At 33.9% G+C, this 25,290-nt stretch overlaps 3 protein-coding genes, 1 long non-coding RNA gene and 2 other non-coding genes across 11 annotated transcripts; 2 read left to right on the top strand and 4 right to left on the bottom strand.

Moving 5' to 3' along the window:
* Positions 1-767: 767 nt before the first annotated feature.
* On the bottom strand, positions 768-1,733 carry LOC144557857 (histone H1-like). Its single transcript, XM_078306480.1, has 2 exons — positions 1,532-1,733; positions 768-1,423 (listed from the first exon to the last, which is right to left on the bottom strand). The coding sequence occupies exons 1-2, from the start codon at positions 1,649-1,651 to the stop codon at positions 974-976; spliced, it is 570 nt and encodes a 189-aa protein (XP_078162606.1). The 5' UTR covers positions 1,652-1,733; the 3' UTR covers positions 768-973.
* A 5,662-nt stretch (positions 1,734-7,395) lies between these two features.
* On the bottom strand, positions 7,396-8,067 carry LOC144558676 (uncharacterized). Its single transcript, XR_013512965.1, has 2 exons — positions 7,889-8,067; positions 7,396-7,580 (listed from the first exon to the last, which is right to left on the bottom strand). It is a non-coding gene; the product is annotated as an uncharacterized LOC144558676 (long non-coding RNA).
* LOC144558888 (small nucleolar RNA snoR20a) lies at positions 7,527-7,612 on the bottom strand. The gene has a single exon (XR_013513044.1). It is a non-coding gene; the product is annotated as a small nucleolar RNA snoR20a (small nucleolar RNA).
* On the bottom strand, positions 7,651-7,735 carry LOC144558878 (small nucleolar RNA R38). Its single transcript, XR_013513034.1, has one exon. It is a non-coding gene; the product is annotated as a small nucleolar RNA R38 (small nucleolar RNA).
* Positions 8,068-9,197: 1,130 nt separating the features above from the next.
* On the top strand, positions 9,198-11,027 carry LOC144557952 (bZIP transcription factor 30-like). Its single transcript, XM_078306624.1, has 4 exons — positions 9,198-9,847; positions 9,928-10,060; positions 10,183-10,267; positions 10,762-11,027. The coding sequence occupies exons 1-4, from the start codon at positions 9,198-9,200 to the stop codon at positions 10,827-10,829; spliced, it is 936 nt and encodes a 311-aa protein (XP_078162750.1). The 3' UTR covers positions 10,830-11,027.
* A 5,332-nt stretch (positions 11,028-16,359) lies between these two features.
* On the top strand, positions 16,360-22,769 carry LOC144557920 (alpha/beta-Hydrolases superfamily protein). Of its 6 annotated transcripts, none has more exons than XM_078306580.1 (10): positions 16,360-16,585; positions 17,547-17,604; positions 18,374-18,506; positions 18,940-19,150; positions 19,690-19,818; positions 19,921-19,970; positions 20,045-20,142; positions 20,323-20,610; positions 21,523-21,788; positions 22,343-22,769. In XM_078306580.1, the coding sequence occupies exons 2-10, from the start codon at positions 17,563-17,565 to the stop codon at positions 22,569-22,571; spliced, it is 1,446 nt and encodes a 481-aa protein (XP_078162706.1). In that variant the 5' UTR covers positions 16,360-16,585; positions 17,547-17,562; the 3' UTR covers positions 22,572-22,769. The 6 variants fall into 6 exon arrangements, with proteins under 6 accessions (XP_078162706.1, XP_078162710.1, XP_078162707.1 ...); XM_078306584.1 differs by having other exon boundaries at positions 21,523-21,792; XM_078306581.1 differs by having other exon boundaries at positions 16,438-16,585; positions 17,552-17,604.
* Positions 22,770-25,290: the final 2,521 nt, after the last annotated feature.

Here is a 25,290-nt window from a genome sequence, read left to right as displayed (position 1 = left end):
TTTTTAAGTTAATTTTAATGCATTCATTTTTCAATATTTTTGCCGCTTGATTTGATACTAAAATAACTTGAAAATATAAAAAGTTTGCATGTAAACGCATCACTCATAAAGTAAATTGGGTTGAACAGTTTGGATTCACCATTTGAACTCGATTTGATAGATTTTGAAGTTAGTGTTATATAGACTGAAATAACTGATGTTATATGAGCCATACTCCTAACTGAATCACTGGGTAACAGAACATGAATGGTTTAGTAGATATTTGAGCTCTTTTTGATGGATATTTCTCTCTGAGGGTCCCATAGGAATTGAGTAGAGATTAAATCTCCAGAGTCAACTATTAGCTAATAAATACATTCATTAGACATGCGTTGCGTTCCTACTGGAAAATTTTCCTGGGCTCGTGTAGCCTCTTTATTCCATCACACATAGAAATAGAATAGGCATGTATTACCTTTTATTCGACAAGGCCGTAAACGAACTTTCCGCAAAGCCTATGAAACTTATGATAATTATTTTAAAATTTAAGGCCCAATATGGCCCAACGTGATCGCTTCTGGATAAGAACAGATGACGTGAAACAGGCGATAACCAGTGCCGTGGATTTAGAGAAACCATTGTTTTCTTATTTAATCGTTTCTTACAGCATATGTAGAATATGGCAATATGTTAAATATAGCTCTGATACGATGCAATAGGGGAAGACCTTTTATTTGTTCATAGCAACAATTAGACAGAAAAATAAAGAAACAAATGTAACAGATTCCTTTTCGAGATAATCAAGTTCTTTCATTTAGCATGACGGTCATAGTCAGATAACACAACTAAAAACTAGCTATACGCACCATTATCCATCTGCTTCAAACAAAGAAGAAGAAAAAAAAAAAAAAAAAGATAATCCCAACTTAAAAACCCCTAATTTACACAAAATCCTAAAAAATACTTTTACATTAACATTCGCTAAAACAAAGCTTCAAACCCTAGAAACCCTCGCCCTTTTGGCCGCTGGCGACTTGATAGTCTTGGGCTTCTTTGCCTTGGCCGGAGACTTAGCAACCTTCTTCACCTTCTTCGGGGATTTTGCAAAAGTAACCTTCTTTTTCTTAGCATCAACAGCAGGTGCCTTGCGCTTCTTCCCAGCCTTCACAACCTCTGTTTTCTTTGGCTTCTTCACCTTCTCAGACACCGCCAGCTTCTTCTCTTTCACTGGCTTGACCTCCTTCTTCCCGGTCTCGGAGAGCTTGAAAGATGACTTCACCTTCACCAACTTCCCCTTTGCAGCGCTACCCTTCAACTGATTGGCAAGGATTTTCTTGAAGTTCGCTGGGAGCTTGCCCTTGTACGTATCCTCCATATGCTTGGCTATGGCGTAGGCGCTTGACCCAGTCCTCTCATGGAGTGCCAAGATCGCACCTTTGATCATCTAAAACAGCACAACACTAGATTAGTAAAAGGTAAAAACATTATTGGGGTTTTACAAAAAAAAAAAAAAAACACATAAAAAGTGGAAAAGAGGGAGGCAAGATTTTACCTCGAAATACGGGGGGTGAGAAGGCGGGGAAGCGGCCTTAGGAGCTTTAGCCTTCTGCCCCTTCACTGGTTTCGCCATTGATTTGGCCTCGGTGGTTTTGGCACTTGGTGCTGCGGGCATTTTTGAAAAAAGCAAAAAGAAATTGCTAGAAGATTATTAATCGTGAAAAAGTAACAATACTGGACTTTATATTATTTGGATTGAAACGAATCAAGTGGAAGTGTTTTATAGGGGAACCTCACAGGTTACATTGAGGGGGCGTGCTTGTTTCTGATTGGTCGACAGAGGAGCACACGGATTCAATCTGGATTTTTGTATTTTGGAGGATCTTTACCGTTCAAATGAACGGTTGGGATCGGGCGCTATTGGGCAACACTAGAATTTGTGTTAACTGGAGTGGGCTCCTTGGTTTTGATGGAAGGCAAGGAATCAGTGGATAGGATTTCAAAAAAACAGCGTTACAGGTGACCGATTGGGCCGGTGGACTTGTCGGTTTTAGTTTCTATTTTAAGTTTTTGTTGCCTTTTTGTGGGGCTTATTAGTACGGAGAGCTCCGAAACAAACGGTAGTAAATTGTTTCACTCGGCCTATTACTTGCTTCTAGGACAGGCAAAAAAAAGTTCGTGACTCGTGGTCTGCTTGGTATTCGCCCGTGACTCGATTGGTAACAGCTTGTTCGTTAGTGGATCGAGTTAAAATTAGCTCGCTCGCTACATACTCGAGCCAGAATTAATGAGTTTGAGTTTGGTCTGGCTCAGCACGAGCTAGCTTGGTCGTTAACGAGCTATTTAATATATATAGTTTAATAGTTTAATCGGATTCGTTCACTTCAAATTGGGGATATTATTGTCTATGGATGTTATAGCCAATGTTATGGCAATTGCACTTTGAACTGTGTTTAAGTTGATTGGTAATTTTGTATGGAATATGTGTGAATTAATTATAAGTAATTAAGTTAATTTATATGAATTTGTTTGATTTGGTATGTATAAATTTATTCTGTGAATATGTTTGTATGAATTTAAAATTTTGATATATTTGTATGTTTTAATTTAGCTGTAAAGTTAATTTATAGTAGTTGATTTGCATAATTACAATTGAATTAAAAGTATTCCTCAGTAATTAGTCATATAAATATTATTTTGTTTTAGTCATAATTAATAAGATGTGTTATGAAAATTTAATATATAGCAGAAAAGAAAATATACAAATTTATAAATCTGCCAAGCTAGTAACAAGCTAGCTCGGCTCGCTCGGACAAGCCACGAGTCGGTCTTGAGCAATAGTTTTAGCTCGAGACCTAAAATCCAAACTCGCTTGCTCAGCTTGATACACCAACAAGCCGAGTATGAGTGTGACCTAGCTTGCTCTTTAACAACTCGTTGCCACCCCTACTTGCTTCGTGGATGACCAATTTAGTGGGCCTATTTTCAGATAAGAATAGTATCCATTTTAGAAGTATTGCAATTTACAAACACAAAAAATCATAGTATAGAAGTATAACATCAATTTTAAAATATCATAGAATTAATTTCAAACGGTGAATTCAAACCGATCTGCTTTATTAGCTGTACATTTACATACAAAATTTATAATTTTTCAAATTTATTTAGTACCAAGTCAAGCGGTCAAATGTGAGAGTTTTTAAGTTAATTTTAATGCATTCATTTTTTTAATACTTTTTACCGCTTAACTTAATACTAAAATAACTCGAATTTTTTTTTTCCATGTAAACACATCACTCATAAAGTAAATCGGTTTGAACGGTTTGAATTGGTCGTTTAAAATCTATTCAATAAATTTAAGAGTTAGTGGAATACGACACCAAGATCATACTAGCCGGACTCCATAATATATCATTGACAGACAAGAGTTCATAAAATTAAACCGCATGTATAAATTCGGGTGTAAATCCGTATGTGCGCTATGCAAAATTTGTCCTTATTTTTCTTTTATAAAAGGTAATATTATATAATTAACCAAGAGTATAACTAGGATCAATACCCAACAGAGGCTTACAGTTCGAGGAACAGTGCTTTGATTACATTTTGCAGCTGTTGGATTTGCATCCTACGGTGTATAGTCTGCTCAATTCTTGTATTTTTATTTCTGGTCTTGGCTGTGCGGTAGGGTCATCTTGATTACTCTTTATTTATGTAAGTCTTTATTTTTATTTTCGTACCTACTTTTTTTTTTAGAATCTCTTAATTATGGTAGAAACTTATTAATTTTTTTTATCATACATGTTAAAGAATGCTATTAAATGTCGTTGATAGAATTCAAAAATGTGATATCTTATTGATAGAATGCTATTAAATATACGGATTATTTTTTTTAAATAGATTTAATACAAAACTATTTAATGGAACAAGCACCACATGAGAGAAAATTATAAAAATAGATTCTCTTCGGTGGAGAGACAAATTGTGTGTGCTTTTGCATATAACATTTTTACATTGTTCAACCCTCCGCCGAAGCAGTGCCTCGGTGAAGTCTATTTTTGTAACTTTCACTAACATGATACTTGTTTCATGAAATGATTTTGTATTACGCCTATTTTTTTTTTTTTTTTTAAAAAACATCTTCGTGACTAGATAAAAAGCCGATTTTTTTTTATTAATTATGTACACAAAATCTTGGTTTTTTTTTTTAAATGTTCAAACCGGCACTTAGTGGCCAATTTCGAATTTTTTTGGAGATTATATATATGTGGGAGGAGTTAGCCGATTTTCTCAAATTTCACACTATCTCTTCTCACTTCCTGTTTTTCTTCCGAATTTCTTCTAATCTTCTCAAATTTGCAAGTAAGTCCCTAAAATATTTTAAAAATTAATTTTTAATGCAAAATAATTGTAAAATCAGTATAATTCAATTAGTAATGTACCAAACTTAGTATAATTTACTTGTACTTAGTGTTAATTACTTCTAGTTAGTTTTAATTAATTAATTTAGTATAATGTAGAGTAATTATGTAAATTTAGATTAATATCAAAGGTTTAAATAGCGTTTATCGCGTCATACCGGAATGTTTAAAAAAACAGTGTTATTCCCATATAGCACCGATAGTTTTTATGGTTTGAAAACACTATAGCGCCGCTATTTAGAACCTTATTTAATATATAATAATTAGCATATTTGAGCATAGTTTAGCATAATTTAGCATTTTTTATCATAATTAGCATATTAAGGGTAATTAGCAAATTTTATCATATTTTAGCCTATTTTTACGTATTTTAGAATTTTTAGCATAATTAGCATATTTAAGTGACTTTTAGAGTATTTTTGAAAATTTATTCCAATTTTAGGGGTTTTTTTTAGCATATTTTTAGCATATTAGTTTATTTTAGCATTTTTTAGTGCAATTAGCAGATTTTAAGTCAATTTTAGCATATTTTAGCTTATTTTAGTGCAATTAGCATATTAGTCTATTTTGGCATTTTTTTTAGCTCAATTAGGATATTTTAGCATATTTTAGTCGATTTTAGCATATGTTAGCTTACTTTAGTGCAATTAGCATATTTTTATCATATTAGTCTATTTTAGCATATTTTGGCTTATTTTAGTATATTTTAGCGCAATTAGCATATTTTTAGCGCAAATTATCATATTTTAGCGCAATTAGCATACTTTTAGCATATTTTAGCATATTAAGCCAATTTTAGCATGTTTAGCATAATTTAGCGTACTTAGCATGTTTTGTCTTAACTCAGCGTAATTTTATTTTTCAAAGTAGGATAGCTAGAGAACGGCATAGGAAAGCGCCGGCAGCAGACCCTGATGAGCTGATCGCCCTAGTAGCAAGGACCATTTCAGTCCTCTCTTATGGGTGCCCCACGACGATCACCAAGTCTCATTGGCTTCTCGTGAGGTACTTGATTATTTTTTTTTACTTTTTTTAAAGTTTAAATTTTGTTGTGTTAATAATTTTGTTTTTTAATTGCGGTTTACTTTTTTCAATGCAGGACACAAGTCTTATAGATGTGGAGCTGTGGTGCATTCGAATGTAGTACTACCCGTATTTAAAAAATTTGGGGTTTTACAACATTGTCTCCATTATGGAGAGTGAGTAAGACAATCAATTTCTCTCTCATTGCAAGATTAGTGGAGCGATGGCGTCCCAAGACGCACACATTCCACTTACAATTTAGACAGATGATGGTGACACTAGGGCTGTCAAAAAAGCTCGCGGCTCGTGGCTCGCTCGCGGCTCGTGGCTCGCTCGCGGCTCGTCTCTAGCTCGCTCGGTAGTGGACCGAGCTGTTAACGGGCCAGCTCGGCTCAGGCTCGGGCCAAAATAAACGAGCTGAGTCAGGGGTCAGCTCGGCTCGTTAAGCTACAGTGAATTTAGGGTTTAGTCCCGTATAATTTTAAGTCCAGTCCCATTTTTAAAGGCGCAATTATGCAAAATTGATGTATTTTCGGTTTGGAAAGAAAGAATATGGCTTTAGTTGCTCGAAGATGTGCCTGCTAGACAATTTCTTAAATTTTTTGAATGAGATTTCTTACTTTTTTATTTTTGAATTTGTATAATAACAGCCCAATAAAGCCCAACGAGCCAGCTCGTCAGCTCGCGAGCTAGCTCGGGCTGGCTTGTCACAAGCTGAGCTAGGGGTTTTGGCTCGGGTGACCTAGGTCCAGCTCGCTCGGTCCAGGCTCGGGCCAAAATAAACGAGCTGAGCTGAGGCCCAACTCGGCCCGAGCCAGCTCGTTTACAGCCCTAGGTGACACTATAGGATGTGAGTACCCTATGGGGTTTGCCTATCCAGCCAAGGCGCACCCGTTGGTATCGGATGTACAGACCAATCATGGGAAGTATAAGTTCCATATGTAGATGACCAAGATTCGAGCTCACTTCAGCACCGATTTGAGTGCAAAGTCCATTGCTCTCGATATTCAAAGGTAACTCATATAAACTCTATATTACATTTATTATCTATTTTATAGTATGTCAAAAAGTGAGTTAACTATGTACTGTATTGTAGATATACACGGGGCTTCGTGATGAACCTCCTTGGTTCTGTCATTTATTTCTCTCTTTCTCTTCCTCGCTTGCTCTCTTTCAATTCTAGTAAGTTTAAGAGAAAAGAGAGAGAAACGAAATATTTATAGAAAAAAAAAAATTCCGATTTAGAATAAAAATTAGAATCTGACCACTAGGTTACCGGTTTGGACATTTAAAAAAAAACTCAGATTTTGTGAGCATATTAATAATTTTTATTTTAGGTTGGATATTAATAAAAATGTCAAGTTACTCAGTTGCAATTTTTTTTTCTGGTATATTGTCGGTTGCAAAAATATTAATAACCATTATACCAGTCCATTTATGGTTTTGATAAATTTATAACTGGTAAGCACAGAGCAGTTCTCTGGCTGCTCAAAGAGAGTTTCTGAGCTTCCTACCATTTTTGTATACATGGAAGATTCTCTTAAAAAAAACAGGTTACATGGATGATTTTTTTTAAAGCCAAATTGCCTGTCAAAATTATGGTCGAATTATGAGTTGACGGTGCTCTCAGAAATAAAGAAAGAACGGCCCTGATCTTTTTGTTTATAGATTTCAAGATCTCAACTTTCTTTTTATGGTTAATACAATTCTTTTGATATATAGATTTCAAAATTTTTAAACAATCATGTCTTCGCAACACGAAGCATCTAACTGACAAAAATGATATCCAAGCTTTAACTTGAACCAAATTGATTCTTTTAATTTCAAAAACAACCAAGTTGGAAAAAATAATTTAATTAATTTAAGAATCGCAGGAGCTATTTTTCAAATCGACCCGATCATTTTATTTCATGCACGAATCTCAAAAGCAGATAGTTTTATGCACGACTTTGAAAACATATGAAATGATGGATTTGAAATAGAATGATTCGGTCAAATTTATTGATGCCTTTATCGAATGAGAGAAATTAGTTTGAATAGAAATCAAGAAAAAGAATGTGTTATAGGAAAACCAAAGAAAGCAAAGCAATGGAGATTCTAAATAAACGAGCCTCAGACCGTCCTAGTCAAGATGTGGTTTTTCAACAAAGCAGATTCGAGAACCTGCTTTCAGAAATTCATTTGTCATCATAGGCAGAAAAATCAAAATATATTAAGAAGATTTTTAGAAAATCATTGTATCAGATTGAGTTTTTCAGCATCCATAAATGTAAGCCAGGGATAACTGTAATTTTTAATTTTTCTCATCATTTACAATGTAATTTTTATAAAAAAAAAAACAAAAAAAACAACAACAACTGTTTAACACAAAAGAAGGAAGAAATTCCAAAATTCGAAAATCACAAAAGATGAGATAGCATAAAGGAGTCTATCAGATCTTCCTATCTAAAACGAAAGAATGATCATCGCACCTATCAAAGGTACTTTCTCTTTCGGTAAAATCTCTTCATTTAGACCCCAATCATACATCAAATTGAAAAGAACATTTCAGAACAAAAATAATGGGAGGAAATCTAGCACGAAGAATTCGATTTGGGGGAAATAGAACGAAGAGCAATGTCGATCTCCTATATAAATGGGAGGCGTGAGATTTCGGGGGCTAGGGTTTCGGCGGTGGCAGGGAGCGAGCAATTTCATATTGTTTTGTTTGAATCTCGGACGTCCAATATTAATTTAACGGTCAATCTTAGACTAGCTCATAGGTGCTTTATTTTACCAGGCTTTTTTCCCTTAAAAACAGTTTTGGGCTCCAGGCCTCAAATCAAGCCCACAGAGGAAAATTATAGGCTATCCAATTAATGGGCTGAGTTTGTTCTTGTATTAGGTTCCTAAATCAGTAAATCCTAATAAAATTTTATTAGTGCAATACAGCATAGAAGCATAATCATGGATACATGCAATGGCGGAGCCATCATGTAATTGTCTACTTAAGAAATTTTAAAATCGGGTATGAAGTAGTATAAATATGTTGGTCTCCTACTTCTGAAAATAAAATTGCCTACTACTGTTTTTTGGCAATTCATTACTGCAATCTAATCGAATTAATTAAATTGCGAATTGTGACTGATAATTGACTTAAATTGTTGAGTGTTAATGTTTAAATATTATTTAGAATTTGGTAAAATTGATTAAAATGATTAAAGTATATAAGATAATTTTGTCCATTGATCCGCTAATCCGAATTTTGTTCACTCCTAACTCAAATCGTGGCTACGCCACTGAATACATGGAACTGCAGCTTGCACAGGTTTTATATCTGATCTGGTTGATTAACATCAACCTTGGTGAATGGTGATTCTATTTTTAATGTACAGATGTGATGATTAAAGAAGCAAATCTATAGCGATCCACACCATAATTACTTCCTATACATCATATCCGATTTCTCTAGAACAATTCCCATGAGAATTTATCTTTGAGAGCAATTTTGCAAACTTACCAATAATTTTATGGCGCATCACATTGAAACATTCAATAATCAATATCATAAAAATGCTCGCTAGCTAGAACATCACCAAAATGAAAAAGAAAACAATAAATTAAGAAACTAATAACACGATTTCATTATACATAGTAAAAATTAATGCTAAATCTAACTATAAAGCTAGACAACTTCAGAAGACATTACCAATCTCGTCTCTATCTTTGTTTCTCTTTCTTTTACTGAGGAGGTTGAACTCCTATAATTTTATAAATTATTTTCTTTACCAAATGATTACCATGAACAATTTATACAATGAAAACACACATGACTTGAGCAACAGTATGTATCCCGGCTTCCAATCGAATCCAACTAGATTCGGTACCGATGTATTTTGCTCCCCCTCTGTTTCTGAGATGGGACGCCTCTCCTTTGATACAATCTCCCCTCCATGTGCATCACCTTCTGACTCTACATCATTACATAACCCAATCAGCAATCCGGGCCCGACATCCCCTTCTTTGACCCATCACCAGCCACAGAACGATATCCCGTGCAGCACCGATGGTATGTTCAGTCCATACGAGAATTTTGGCAGATCTGATAATTTGTTGAATTCATCGGGTACTGGTATAAGGGGCAGCCTCGTGCAACCTAAAAACAGTAAACCAGAGGTTGATAGTAGTGTCAATAAGAGCCGTAGCAGTTGTGTGCTGACTGGTGGTTCTATGACTACATATAATCTGAGAGATTTTTCGATTGATAACATGACTGGTAAGTTGAACTCCGATAAGGCATTGTTACTGGCATGCAATCAGACATCATGTGCGAAACGGGCACTCGACTTGGAACTCAGAGATCAGGAGTTCAATCGGGACGAAACCAAGAAGATTATGGCCAATGAGAAGCTTGCTGAGCTGGCTTTGGCTGATCCGAAACGTGTCAAGAGGTGATTTTAATATATATTATCATAATGTACCTTTTATATACAATGGGAAGTAATTAATTTAAATCCCTGGCTATACACAGGATACTGGCAAATAGGCAATCGGCTGCACGGTCTAAGGAGAAAAGGATGAGATATGTTATGGAATTAGAGCACAAAATGCATATCTTACAAACAGAAAATTCAAATTTGTCTGCTAAGCTCACTCTTCTACAGGTTAGTATGTTGTTTGTAAATTTTCCATGGTTACGATTTCAAAAAATTAAAATGATTTACTGGCACGGAAATTTTACATACAATAGTTCTGTTAATATGTTAATGTTTTTTATACTGAACAGAGAGAATCAATGGAGCTTGTTAACCGGAATAACGAGCTAAGAATTCGCCTCGAGGCCTTGCGACAGCAATCGCAACTACATAATGGTGCGGTGTTTTTCTTTTCCTCGTTTTTTTTTTTGCCATTTTTTCTTCTTTTTCCTTTTTATGAATTTACCAGCTGGGACATCGGTTGGAACCGATAAGCATGTGTAGCAACATGACAAAATTGATTTCATTAATTGACTTGATATATTTTATTACCATACAATTATCAATATGTATATGCTATGAGCTGCAAGTAACTTTGTATTCATTGCTAATACCTTCCAGTTTGCAATCACAACCCTGCACAATACATTTAATGAAATATATGTTTGCTAAATTACACAAATATATCTTAATTACAACTGTACTAATTAATTGTAACTTTCCTTCGATTACCAGCTAGACTTATAATGACCGAGAATGGTACAACTAAACAATTAGATTTGTGTGTGTGTGTTTTTTTTTTTTTTGCATTTATCAATAGGAATTCAGGTGACGTGTCTGATTTTCAGCACATTATTCATCATTTAAACCATGTTTTTTCTTGCTTGCAGTTTTGAACGAAGCACTGAAAGCAGAAGTTGAGCGTCTGAAATTAGAAGCCAGAGAACTAATAACATGATTTAGCAGTTGTACAAGACGATCGAAGAACCCAAATTCAATCACCATTTCAATAATCAATTAATCATAAGTGCAAGTGTGCAACTGATCAAGCAAGCTGGGCTAGAATCAGTAGAGAAAAAAGAGAATAAAAAGTTAAGGAAACAATTGATCATAATTCATACAGGAGAAGATTTGCTGCAAAGAGTTGTTATTTGTATATTTTGCTCTCTTTTTTTTCAATTTCTTTTAGCAGCATGGCCTTCACGGCAATTTATAAATTGATTTGATACTGCATGAATTGACACATGCATGGATCAGCATCGGATCAAATTGTTTGGTATGGACTGTTTGATCCGTTTCTAGATTTGTGTGAAAAATTAAAATTATAAATTGTCTGTGAATCTAAAAAAGTGCACGAATTTTGATATCGATCGGAAAGTTTACTCCCCTTATTTAGCGTGGAAAAAACATGTTTGTCGTGCCGTGTCATGACTAACACGACGTGACTTTGGTCTCATGCCGTGCTGTGATTAAGTTAATTTTTCATGTGCCGTGACCAAAAAATCAATGAGTGGTCATGCCGTGATCAAACATGACTCGCGTGACTCATGTGATCATTTGATCATAATTTTATATTAGTTTATTCAAGATTAACTATTTAATCAAGATTTAATGGTCCTAACCACACATGACTCGCGTGATCAAGTGTCGTGCCTTGCCGTGACTAGATATTCCGCGTGCCGTGTCGTTCCGTGCCAAATTTTCTAAAGATGGTCATGGAACGCGAATGGTCACGGCACGCAACTGACACACGTTTTTTATATTTTTTTTACTTGTAGAAGTTTAAATTTATTTAGATATGTAGTCGCCACACGTACTTTTCACATTCAAATTGTATTATCTTTTTGATTGATCATGATTTCTTTCTAATTTTTAAATGTTATTTAATTATTATTTTGAATTAATTGATAATTGATTGGTCCCGTCTTCATTTTTTTTATTTTTTTTTAATATCATTGAAGAAGCTTTACCTGTTATTTAATATGACATTTTGTTCAATATTTTTTCTATACAAATATGTTAAAATATAAAAAAATATATTATTGAAGGAATATTATTTATATATAAATATCGTTTAATATGTTATTTTGTATGTGATTTTTTTTATTCTCTTATAATCAGAGACAGAATCAAAATTTGAATACAGAGAGGTTAAAAATAAAATATCATTTGTTGATTACATTTCTAATTTGGAGAGGGCTTTTAATATTGTTCTTTCCACTGCACAGACATGGAAGGTCCACTAGTCTAAATAGAAATAAATCTAATTTTTGTATTTTTAAAATTTACATTGAAGTCCTTTAACTTTGTATATTATTATGAAGAGCTTATACATGTAAAACAAATAATATAGTATGATTTTTATATACTTAGTAATAAAAAAAAAAAATCTTAGAGTGGCTTGGCACTTTCAGTCATATCTATAATCCGCCTCTGCTTATAATATATTTTTGTTACACCACACGAGCACAATATTAGTAGGCATATATAAATTTAAAGTTTTTAAGGAGTAATATTTTATTAAGACAATTTGTACACAGTTCGTACTTAATTTTTTGTATAGATGTTGTTGGATGAGTTGGAAGCAGGGTTCTAAATAGCTACGCTATAGTTTTTTCGAATCTTAAAAGCTACTACGTTATGAATTGTTTTTTTTTATCAGGATTCTAAATAACTAGCTATAAACGTGCAGTAGATACACTATAGTTTTTTCGGACCTTACAAGCAATAATGCGATTATCACTATTTAGAATCTTGGTTGAATCTTTGTTGGAAGTGAAATTTCCTCAGGTGATATTAGTACGTCTAAATAAATTACAACAAATTGTAAAATAACACTTACAAATAGTAGAAAGAAATATAAAATAACAATTTACATACGAATTTTTAAAATATCCATACTAAATAAAATTGATATAGTAAATATTATATAATTCAATGAGTAGAGATTTTGACAGTGATTTTTCAAGAAAAAGTTGAGCATTTAAAAAGGGAATTTAAAGTTGCATGCAATTTGAGTGTTCGTTATGGATATATCAAAGTTTTTTTTTTTAAGTTAGTAACTTTAAATACCTACTAATAATTTTATTAATGGAAGTTATATCAAAAATTGTTAATTTTCAAACGTTGCAATTTCAGGTAAGCTTCATTATTTTATATAGATATGATTGTCATATAAATCATACATACAATGTTAGATTTCAAATTTAAACTTTATATTTTTGAAGATTGTCAAGATATATGTTATCAAGTGATCCCCTAAATAAATTAAGAGAAATGTTCTGATTCCCCGAGCCATCATACCCGAGCGCGTCCCTCAAGTAGTTTAACAGAAAAAACCTTCCAATATTGTCTAACTTCCATTTCCAGTGCTAATATCCAAACATTTAAAACTATCTTTATAACATTTTAAAATGTTACTCGTAAGCATATAAACTGATAGGCATAAATTATATACGCATTTGATATAGTTTTTATCATAAAATAACATCAAATATCTTGTATTATGAATATAAAGTGAATAGAATAAACTTAGAATCAAGTTACTGCGTTTGCTTGGTTTTAGACTGCAGGAAACGATGAAAAATGAAGAAAAGGCTCCCAGTACGGACGCACTCAACACTTAGACGAATTTCCAGTATTTCAGCACTTCACAAAAAAAAAGTCCGAGCCTAATGCGTCCACAGTCACAGCCAGTACGGGTCAACCCTGTTAGTTTGTAATAATCTAGAAGTCAATAATACGATAAATTATCATAAAGCTTTGTTCATAAATTGAATGATTAATAAACTGTCATTTTGTTTCCTTGAGTATTATTGCATTTATGAATCATTTCTTTATATGACTAGAGTCAATAACTAGAATTGTGAAATTTCATAATATAGATGATATATATTCTTAAAAGTCTCTAACCGAGGTAATTAGCAGGAATACTAATTAACTGTTATAAGGTTAGTATGTGGATTAAAAAATGGTTAAGTTTTACAGACCATTGACAAGAGATGTCATTTTAATCACATAGATACATGCTCTAGGAACATGATATTTGACAGACCCCGAATGAAACATTAAATGGAATTGTGTTCGTGTCATTAATGTTTTCATTCAGTGTTAAGTTCTAAAGTATGAGGTATTCATCTTTCCTACTAAGAGATGTGTATGTGTGATTGTTATCTAACGCTGTCGGTAAAACGTAGTCATAACGGTAGCTCTTCGGTATACATAGCTTAGCTGAGGTAGTGATGGTTTATCAAAAGTACTATTGTCCCTCGTATCTCTATACGAATTATAGTATCATTGGGCCCCTTGATAGAGTAAGATTATCTGCTAGCGGTATAATTAAAAGAGTAATTATATTTGATAATCTGCTCAAGATCAAGAAAATATTAATTTTGCAAGGATGACACACACCTATCTTGAAACTGATCTGATAACTATGAGACAAAAGAATTAACACGAGTAAAATAGTTTACTGGATCGTGGTATTGTACAATACAACATCATCTGTGTAATTGGATGATCATAGTGCAGATGTCAGATGTCTCCTATGATTATATAAGTTAAAACAGATTTAATTCTATTTACCAACATAACACAGATCATATTGGGTCACACCGTATAGGAGCTAATCGGAGAATCTTATTGATTAATTATAAATTGATTATAATTAATATTAAGATGGTTATCTCCATTCTATTATTAAGCACGTTGGGTGTCCGATCCGCCAATGGCTACGATTGAAAGATGAAACTTCGGATTTGATCTCAATCCTCCAATTACATAATTGGTCTTCTTTTGATTAAATGCATCGGTTCTATGTATAAAAGTTTAAATTTAGTTAAAAACATACTCACCACATGTGCTACTACATATTGTTGTGGGCAGTTTAGAATATATTTCCAATATATAACATATCAATGTGTGTGTGTATTCTAAATTGGAAACAAAGAAGAAGAGGAATATAAATTGAAAACAAAGAAAAATATAAATTGGAACGTGTGTGTGAATATATATTTCTCTTATAATATGTGTGTATGTATATATCCTATACATACACACGATAACACTTTTTATTTATGTTTTTTGATATCATATTATATGTTGATATTGAATTGTTGTACGATATTTGATATTAGATTCGAATTGAGCTATTAACACGTGTCTTAATTTTTGGATTATTATTATTATTTTCATTGATATTTTTTTCTTATAGTTGTTAGATATGTGTTCTAAAAGTTATCTTATGTTGATCACTTTTATATGTTATGTTTATGAATTGGATGCTACATGCATTTTGTTCCATGAAATTTATGTTTATCTTTAGAAGTGTTCAAGAAGATGCTCTTGGTCTTGAACCATAAAACTCTATATGATGACAAACATAAATATCTAAAATGTTCACAAACTTGGTTATTAGCATGGAACACTAATATACCATGATAAGTTTGTCATGTTGATTAAAGTACATTGTAGTTCTATAAATGTTGATAAAGGCTTATCGTTTAATAACATGAGTATATGAAATGTTTCATATATTGAACAGACCTAACGAATGAAAATATTATATGGGTTATGTTAGTGTCATTAATATTTTCATTGTGTCTCGGAATTCTAAGATATGAGATGTATTTATTTTTCACATGAGAAGTATATAATGTAATTAGTATTAAAAGCTGCTTATCATAAGTGGTGACAAAAATATTAGTTCCTTGTATATAACTTGTGTGGGAGAAAGTTATATGTCAAAAGTATCATTGCCCCTCATTTATAATGAGTGATGATATTTTATGGGCCCCTTGGTAAAGTAGAATTATAATAACGTATATTGCTTGGTTCAGTTTAAAACCGGTTATACTGAACTAAACAAAAATTTTATATCCATCTTAAAAGGTTAAAAAAAGTAACAAAATAATCTTTATTATTATGATTAATATTCTTATTTTGGTTTAACTGAACAAATCAAAATTTAGTTCAATTTTAATTTGATTGATAAGTTTATTTTGATATTCGATTGTATTTAAAAAAAAAAAAACGAATAAAGCTTGAATTTTTCTATTTTATTTCGGTTTTAAAAACCGAACCGATGAAACCCCTACTTGCAACACCATCAAATAAACAAGTGAAGAGATGGTACAGTCGGAACTCTTCGATCTGTATCAAGATTCGTACACTCTTTATATGCAAAAATATCTAAACTGTCAAGGTGAATCTTGATGCACAACTCCGATCAAATATCAAACCGTTTGATGTGATGCCCAACCAACCCCAATTTCTCAAATAAATGGGATGGTAATGAAATTCTTCGGCATAATATGGTTTAAGGGCCTTCGGATGCAGTCCTCCTCAAAATATTTTGGGTTTCCTACGCAGGCCACAGCCCATAAGTATATATGGGCTTTTAATGATACGTAAGTCTCTAGTGACACGTAGGTCCGACAGAAGTAAGAAGCCGACACGCAAGACGCATGGCGTTCTTCGTTCTCCGCTCGCGCTTTCTGACATCCAATTTTTCTATTTTCTTCTTGAAATATTATACAATCCCAAGTTCCCAACCCTTTATCCCCGATAAAAACTGTGTCGTTTTCAGACGTCTTTTTTTTTTTGCCATTGCGGAACTGACAAATACAGGAAAAAAGAAGACGAAAAGTGGCGTAAATAGAGAATAAAAAAACAAAGAGAGACATCATTCCTTCGGAACGAAGAAAAGCGCTTCAGGTTTGGTCATCTTTGTAATTTTCTCGTAAATCGAAGTTATTCCCGAACAAAAGACCAGAATAAGTTAAAAGTTTTGCTTTCATTTATTCTCTTTTAACAAAACAGTCTCTACATTTGGGTAATTTGTAGAGTTTGCTCAATTTGATACCTGTTGGTTTATCTGCTGGTATATGCTGCCAGGCTTTAATTTCTGCAGTATACTCTTTTCTAATTGCACAAGAATTGGTATATGATTCTTAGAGATTTTGAATCAGATCAGAATTTACTATGACTAAGGTCAGATCATCATTTCATTGAGGCTGGTCAATTCTGTTCAAATTGCTGCAAGTCTCAACCATTTTATTGGAAATATTTTTGCTGACAACCCTTAGGCCAATATTACATGATTTTGTTATATATATATGTTTTTTTGCAAAACTATAGGGTACAGTACTTTTTTAGATCATATTTATTGAATTTTCCTCTGTCGTTATTAGGAATATATATACAGGAAAATGCTAAGATGCTACGCGTAGCATAGAGGGCCTCCATGCAACGGCTCAATATTTGAGTTTTCAAAATCCTAATGGTCGATCCGAACCATTCAACATGATCTCCATATGAATATGTACTTGCAAACCAAATTTTACATTTTTTTGAATTTTTTTACTATTCAGATCAATGTGATTTTCTACCTATCTAAAAAAATAGTACAAAACTTCTAAAAAATGTAAAATTTGGTTTGCAAGTACATATTCATATGGAGATCATGTTAAACGGTTTGGATCGACCGTTAGGATTTTGAAAACTCAAATATTGAGCCGTTGCACAGAGGTCCTCTATGCTACACGTAGCACCGTAGCCAACTCCTATATATATTGCTTGTGTAAATTGTCTGTGCTTTACTAAATTCATTTGGCATGTTTATTAACTCATTTCCTTTTAATACACTTGGGGAACTTACTATGACCTTTTGCTCTAGAGTAGTACTGGTTTTGATGGACAAGCCAACTGGTTCTGCTGAGCAATCTGTTGTAGCTGTAAGCATCGGTTTTATTTCTTTCTATATGCAACTTCTTTTTATTAGCAATAATATTTATAAAAAAAAATGTTTCTTTTTTTGGGGCCAATTTGCTTACCTGCGGACATCTTATACAAAGTATAGACCTTTTTCTTGCTTGGTGTATCCTCTTAAAATGGTTTAGCTGTTAGAAATATGCTTAAATTGACTTGGTGGGTCTTTTTTAGTGTCTTCCTTGATTTGCTTTTAGAATAGGATTCTCAGCGTGTCTTTGATTGGGATGTCAGCTTTAGGATTGAAATTCTTTGGAATTAGATTCTTTGCATATGCTTTGTTCATCCCAAGTCATTATTTGCTCGTGCTTTAACAAAGGGGAATTTCATGTATACCCCTAAAAAATCTCGAAATTATGTATTCCCCTCCTAAAATTTATAATATCATATTTATCCTTTTAAGTTTCAAAAACTCACCAATTTACCCAATTTATTGCCTTTTCTATTAAAACTCTTTTAAAATTATAAAGTTCCCATTTTACCCTTTATTAATTTAAAATGAGTTTTAATAGAACAGGCAAAAATTGGGTAAATTTGTGAGTTTTTGAAATTTAGAGGAGTAAATACGATACAATGAATTTTAGATGGGGAAATCGTGATTTCGAAGTATTTGAGGGGTATATATGAAATCCCCCCAACAAACAAAAGTAGGTCAGTGTTGAACATATGGCTGGAATCTTACATTACTTCATGTTTCTCCCTTCTCTTGTTTTGATGATCAACTGGTCATAATAGGTTGAAGACAATTATTCGGGAGACAGTGGCTGTGACTCCCAGCAACTTCTATCTATACCCCCATTAAATGATGCTGCCTCTTATTTTGCACAGACAGCTTCCTATTTAACTCAGTGTTTCTCTGGTTATTCAGGTAAGCATGCACATACAAAAATAAAGGAAAGGAAAAGTACACAATGAATGGATTTTTTTTGTTCTTCTTATAGTTGGATGCAGTTATCTCAGTACTACGAAATTGCTATGAAGCCTTCTAATACTAAGGGGGATCCCCACTTCTAAATCGCTTGGCTTATTTTTAGCTTTATTGGATATTTGGGCTTGGAAAAACGTTTTCTATGACATGGCAAACATGTAGCAAATTTGATATAGCATAATTTTCTCCCTCATTGTATATAATGCTTCAGTTTACTTGGTAAATGTCTTAAAAAGATTTATTAGGGGTGTTGGTCATGTAAAAAAAAAAAACTGGCATTATTTGCAATTTTTGAAATAATCAATTTATTTTTTAGAATACCTAAAATGGACTGCACTTTGTTCTTTGGTTTATTGACATGTTGATAATAAAGGTAATTCTGAGGAGGGACATGAACTTATAGAACTCCCATCAAACACATCTCTCAGAGTCGGTGTTGATAACTCTGAATCAAGTAGTGATACCAACTCTAATCTATCGGCGCATGACCAAGGAGAAAGTTCTGGTGGAAACCCAACTAGTGAACTGACAGCACTAATGCGACCAACAAGTTTCTTCCAAAATGGCACCTCACTGTTTCAAGAGTATGAATATCTGCTTTATTGTATTAGTCTAATACTGATATTAGAAAATCTGAGAGATCACTAAACATTAGGTGGTGTTTGGTTGAGACCTAAGTTGTTTATTCCAACTTAGGCTGGCCTGAGCTATTTATGTTTGGTTGAGGCCTAAAGTTATGCCATGGCCTAAGCTCTTAAGAAATAGTATCGACCAAAGAAGAGATACGAGGGGAAAAAATATGGATAGTCACTGACAATGGGGTGTAGGGGGACTAACTCTTAAGCCATCTGGAGAGGTGGTTCAAATTTAGAGGCCTAATTTGAGTTACACCTAAGTAGGCCGGCCTAATTAATCAGTGTTTGGTGGAATAACTGAGGCCTAAACCCCTTGCTCATGATTTAGGACTCAACCAAATACCACCTAAGATATTGGAGCTATTGCGGGTTATGATGAAATTGTTTTGTTTTATTAAGTTGGTTCTACCCCTCAACCCTTTCTCCTTTTAATTGTAAACTTCTCTTGTTGACTGGTAGCAACTTGTTTAATAAAACTATTTTTTCAGCCTTGTGGATCGTGCTAGAAAGACGATTCGTGGATCAGCAGATGATATCGGATGGCTACAAAAAGACACAAGCATGCCCCCAACCGAAGATGGAACTAGCCGTTTCATGGAAATATTAGAGAGCATAAGGTGTGCAAATCCAATCTTATATATTTAATGAATCACAAGTATTATATAATTGTAGCAGTTCAATGTGTTAATCAAAAAATGCTTTTGTTTGTATTTAACCAGGAGGAATGAGCATAAATTGCCCAATTCAGTGGTCTACTTGCTGGTTCCAGGTAACCTGGCTCAAAATGCGAGAATTCTTAATGCATTTATCCAATGTCTATACTAAATTTTGTTGCTTTCACAGGTCTATTTAGCAATCACGGATCCCTGTATTTTGTCAAGACAAAAACATATTTCTCAAAGATGGGTTTGGCTTGCCATATTGCCAAAATTCATAGTGAGGTATTCATATTTTCTTCTGTTCATTTATATTATAGTCTAATGCTATAACCTGTTTTGAGGCACGAGTCTCAGCATTTGAATACCTTAGTCGGCATTAAACTTAATATTGAGTTTTCTGTATAGGTATGCATTAAAACATCCATTCTGTAAATAACATTATTCTGGGTTCGATTTGTATAGGCTTCAGTTGAGACAAATGCAAGGGAGGTAAAGGACTACATAGAGGAGATATACTGGGGTGCCCAGAAGAAGGTACTGATTCTAGGACACAGTAAAGGCGGTGTAGACTCAGCTGCTGCTCTATCTTTATACTGGCCTGAATTAAGAGATAAGGTTGCTGGACTGGTACTGGCACAGAGCCCCTATGGAGGTAGCCCAGTGGCCTCTGATATATTAAGAGAGGGGCAGCTTGGTGATTATGTTAGGCTGAGGAAGATTATGGAGATTTTAATATGCAAAGTGCTTAAGGTATCTAATCTATTCTTGATGTGAAAATTATGCAAATTGCCACGTAAAGAATCAGTCTGGTCAATTTTGGTGCCCGAGGTTTTCGAGGTTCCAGTTTTTTTGCACTGGTTTGCCCAGGGGTGGAACTATAAAATTTAGATGTGGGGTTTTTTTTTTTTTTTGTGTGTGTGGGGGGTGGGGGGGTGGGAGGGCGTAAAATGAATAATATAAATATGTGGCCACTGGGATTTGAACCCAAGCTTCACAACCACAAAGTGGAATTCTAACCACAAGGCTACAAGCACACACTTGATATTTTATCTGAGAGGGGTTAAACTGTATAAAAACCTAAAAAGAAAGGAAATTTAATTAAATTTCAATACAGATTATTAAATTTTTAAAATAATGGGGGTGGCTAACCTTTAGACCTGCTCCTGGGTCTGCCGTGACACTCCATCTAATAAGTGCAAGGAATACCCTGAATTAGCTGATGAAGTGAAATCAGTTATGTTAAGTTGATTCCTGTCTTGGTTGTCAAACTGTTAAATGATGCCCATTTTAGCATTTCAGTACCTTAACTTTACACAACCCCTAACTCCGCTATCATTTCCTGGTTGTTGGGGAATCCTCCATGAACTTTTCAGTCATCTTTACTTTTGGTCCCTTAAATTGCCAGATTTAAGTTTGAACGTGGCCCCTTTGCTGGATTAAAATTTGATTCAATTTTTTTATGGGACGGTTTGACCAATATGAGGACCTAAACTTAAAAAATAGTAAAAAGAAAAGAGGCAAAACTTTGAAGCTGAAATGGGAATTATGTTATTCTTTAAAGAACATTATTGCATGATAAACTTTCTGTTTATTTTGAGTATGCTAGATTATTTCGAATGCATTACAGAAATATTTGAATTTTTTCTTTTCTTTTCTACTTAGGGTGACCTACAGGCACTGGAGGACCTGACATATGAGAAAAGGAAGGACTTCATTAGAAATCATCCTTTACCAAAAGAAATCCCAATAGTCTCCTTCCACACTGAAGCCGGCATCACTTCAACTACACTCACCACCTTGTCTCACGTGGCCCACTTTGAGCTCCCTGCCATTGCTCCGTCACTTACTGACAGTCAGCCTACCAGACTGCCGGTTGTCATGCCTCTCGCTGCCACCATGGCTGCCTGCTCCCAGCTCCTCCAAACAAGGCATGTAAAAATTTTATTTTCAACTTTTTTGCTTCATTTTTTTCTGTCGGCCTTGACAAGTATTTGCAACACAATGACACTTGCTATTGGGTCGTGCGTCCTTATTCTCCTTTTACTTGTGCTAGTTTCGCTTGTGTGCTTAGTAAGACTGTAAAGGAGTTCCATACTATATGTAATGTGTAAGCAATGACATAAGGGAGCTAGGATGAGTTAAGACTGATAAAGTTATGGCAAATACTCCAATCTGCCTAGAGAATAAATTTACATTGTTTCCGTTGACATAATAGCCTGCTTATATCTTCTATGCAATTTATGCTGCTGTGGGTAATATATTTGTAATTTGATAAATGTTTTGTTTGGCCAAACTATTTTTTTCATGACCCAATAAACTCAAGGTCTATAAATTTCTAAACGTAATTGTTGATTACTAGAAAGGTTGGATTCAGTGGGACATATTGGTCAAAATATCAGGCAGAGTTGTTTTTGCTGAGACTTTGCAGTCTAGTATGCATGTCAGAAGAACCCTACTGAATTAGAGGAGATGTGTAATGTAGGTATGGAGAGAAGAGCGATGGATTGGTCACGAGACGAGATGCTGAGGTACCTGGGTCAGTGGTCGTTCGACCAGATAGGAAATTAGACCATGCATGGATGGTCTATTCTTCACTCAAAGATGAGCCATCTAGTGAGGTGGATACTTCTCATGTTTGTGAGGCGCTTCTGACGCTGCTTGTGGAGGTCGGGCAAAAGAGACATCATCAGATTACCATGAAAGATGATTAGATGAGTCTTGGATAATTTTGTGGGCCATTGCTGTGCATACACAGTGTGCCTTTTTTTTTACCATTATTTATTTATTTTTGTTTGGAGGTGAGGGTGGTCGGGAGGAGTGTGTATATTGTATAGTATGAGAATTGTTTATATCGAATTAGCAGTACACTAATGTGTGTTATTGACTACTTGTACACTATCTGATGAAAAGGACTAATTTCCAATTTAGTTCGTTTGGCTATTAATATTCTTATATCTGCATTAGATGTCCTTTGAAGGTATTGCATTGACATTAAAGTATATCGGAGAATAGAGATAACACGGGTTATATCTCAAAGTTTATGATAACTTTACACAACAGTATGATGAGTAAAGCAGATTAGTCCCAATTTCCTCTTTGTCCAATGTTCAATTTTGATGAAAGTTTTGTGTCATTCCTGAAATCCCGGTGTCTGTGTTGCTTTTTATTAGTGTATATGTATGCTTATATTGATTTTCTTGTGCCTTTGCATCCCTTTCCAGAATTCAGGAAAGCTAAGTTGCTTATGGTGGAGCTCCCCTCCTAGTTTGGTATAATTATTCTCCAGTTTAGTTTCTATGTATTTGTGTGATTCAAGGTCAGTATTAGGGTTCAATTGACGGTCTAATTATTTGGTTCTCCCCTCCAGTTCAGTTTCTATGTATTAGGGTTCCATTGATTGTGTGGAACATAAATATAAAAAAAAAAATTTAAGCAAATTAGATTAAAAAACTTTGTTTGGCTTCAAGGTTCAAAATTTCTTTTTATTTTAGTTAACTTTTGCATTTAATGATATTCTTTTCTTGCATGTGTTATAAATTGCTCCCATTTTCAGGTCCTCAGTCTTATCGGTGGCGCAATCTCACTTTTTTCTGAAATCTAATCTCAATATTTGTCAAAATTTGTGCTCTTCTTATTTATAGATCTAGTAGACTTGCAAGATCCAGAAATTATTTCTGCAAAGGACGTGCATAACTGCTAGATTATTTCTCTTAAATCGCCTTCGCTCCGAGCAACAAAAGCTTTGAAAGGTATGCCCAAATTCATGTGTGTTTTTCCCTTTGCATTTCTGTATATGTTTTCTCGATTTGTAGTGAAAATTATCAAATTTGGAAATTGTCAATTCTAGTAATCTTTTGCACGAGTCATAATTATTCTATGATTTTTGCTTCTTATTGCCCTAATTCTTGTGAAGCATCAAAAGACAGCAATAATTATAAACTGATTTTAGATAAATTTTAGATTGATCTAGGTTTTTTATATAGCTTTGCAATAGATTATGGAGGAGATTTTTATCTCAACGACCTTGTCAGGGGATCCTTGAAAAGTAGATCTAGTCTCAGCAACTTTTTTTTATCAATCTTTTTCCAGATCTTAGCCACTTGATATATTTTTTGGACGAAAATTGAGTCCGAAACATTGTCCGGTCCTGCTCTAGATTATCTGATTGCTGAAATTAGCAGAGCAGTTTTTCTCCGAATCTCTGTATGGCTTTATACTTCCAAGTTCATACAGATAGAATCCGAATCTGTCTATTGTTGCTTTTTGAAAGATAAAGGCACAATAAGAAGAGTTTCAGAAGACTTATGTCTGAAATTCTGATCAGATTTACCAGTACATGATTGCATGCAGCCACATTTTCAGAAGACATCCCCACAAACACTGGCTCCACAGAAAATGTAGGAAGTACTACTGATTTGTTCTTTGAGATTTTTCAGAGAAATCGGAATAACCACTTTTTTTTGGTCAACTATTCATGCGAGGCGAGCAAATAAAAGAGTATTTGTGAGCTTTTTTGGTGGAACGGGGGGATGCGTGCGATAATTGTACATTCTGGGACGCGCACGGGGTACTTCCTGTGTTTATATGTAATTTTTGAGATTCTTCAGGGCGCAATAAATCAATGTACTATTTTATCTACTATCTGGAGCTAAATCAGCATTTGTGCTAATTAAATTTTTTTGACAGGAAAGTATTCCTTGATTACGAATTATTATCATCTCCAAATTCTATATAATTGAATTTAAGGATTCCAATCCAACATGTTAATGTTTTTTTTTTTGGTCATTTCATGTTAATGCCCATGATGGCGATTAAGGCCTACTAGTTCTCGCCGAGCTAAATTTTTTTTTTTTTTTATGCTTATTTAGAATATAAGGGGCTGTTTTAAAATTCATGTAAATTCAAATTGAACGGTCTTGATCTAACTTGACAGGATCAGTTACCTCACCTGATCTAAATCTCAGTAGTAGGATATTCTTTACTGTATGGGCGAACTCCATACTTTTCTTAGCATTTTTTTTTAATACTTCTCCGCATCGTTTTTCAATTATTGTCTTCTAACATTGTTATGTATATATATTGTCGAATGACCCCATTATTATGTATGTATGACTGTATGAGGTTATGGTACTTTATCATGTGCATATCAGTTTGTACTATGAATTTTATATTTTAGTTTCAAAGTTTACACACAAAGTCTGAACCGTATTGACCACCACACAAAAACATGCCTACGGATCAAAAGCTTTCTAGATAGGTAAAAAATTAACTAATTTTTAAATGTCCAGAACTTTTTAAATCAGGTGAGTTTCTATCTATCTAAAAGAAATAGTAAAATGTAAAATTTGGTTCCCTAGGTACTTTTCCATATAAAAATTATGTTGAATCGTTCGGATCAACTATTTGAACTTGCAAAACGAAGATATGAAT

Source organism: Carex rostrata, chromosome 8, assembly GCF_964058835.1.
Source record: "Carex rostrata chromosome 8, lpCarRost1.2, whole genome shotgun sequence".
NCBI classification, from domain to species: Eukaryota; Viridiplantae; Streptophyta; class Magnoliopsida; order Poales; family Cyperaceae; genus Carex; species Carex rostrata.
The sequence above is the reverse complement of the archived record's forward strand: the minus strand, read 5'-3'. Positions and strand labels throughout refer to the sequence as shown.

Bases quoted from the DNA above. Each gene is read 5' to 3' on its own strand.
- LOC144557952 (XM_078306624.1), top strand. From the start codon at position 9,198: ATGAACAATTTATACAATGAAAACACACATGACTTGAGCAACAGTATG. The intron at 9,848-9,927 runs GTGATTTTAATA...GGCTATACACAG, and splicing joins GATCCGAAACGTGTCAAGAG to GATACTGGCAAATAGGCAAT. The intron at 10,268-10,761 runs GTGCGGTGTTTT...TCTTGCTTGCAG, and splicing joins GCAATCGCAACTACATAATG to TTTTGAACGAAGCACTGAAA.
- LOC144557857 (XM_078306480.1), bottom strand. From the start codon at position 1,651: ATGCCCGCAGCACCAAGTGCCAAAACCACCGAGGCCAAATCAATGGCG. The intron at 1,424-1,531 runs GTAAAATCTTGC...GTGCTGTTTTAG, and splicing joins CTCACCCCCCGTATTTCGAG to ATGATCAAAGGTGCGATCTT.
- LOC144557920 (XM_078306579.1), top strand. From the start codon at position 17,485: ATGTTTATTAACTCATTTCCTTTTAATACACTTGGGGAACTTACTATG. The intron at 18,507-18,939 runs GTAAGCATGCAC...TTGATAATAAAG, and splicing joins GTGTTTCTCTGGTTATTCAG to GTAATTCTGAGGAGGGACAT. The intron at 21,789-22,342 runs GCATGTAAAAAT...TGTGTAATGTAG, and splicing joins TCCCAGCTCCTCCAAACAAG to GTATGGAGAGAAGAGCGATG.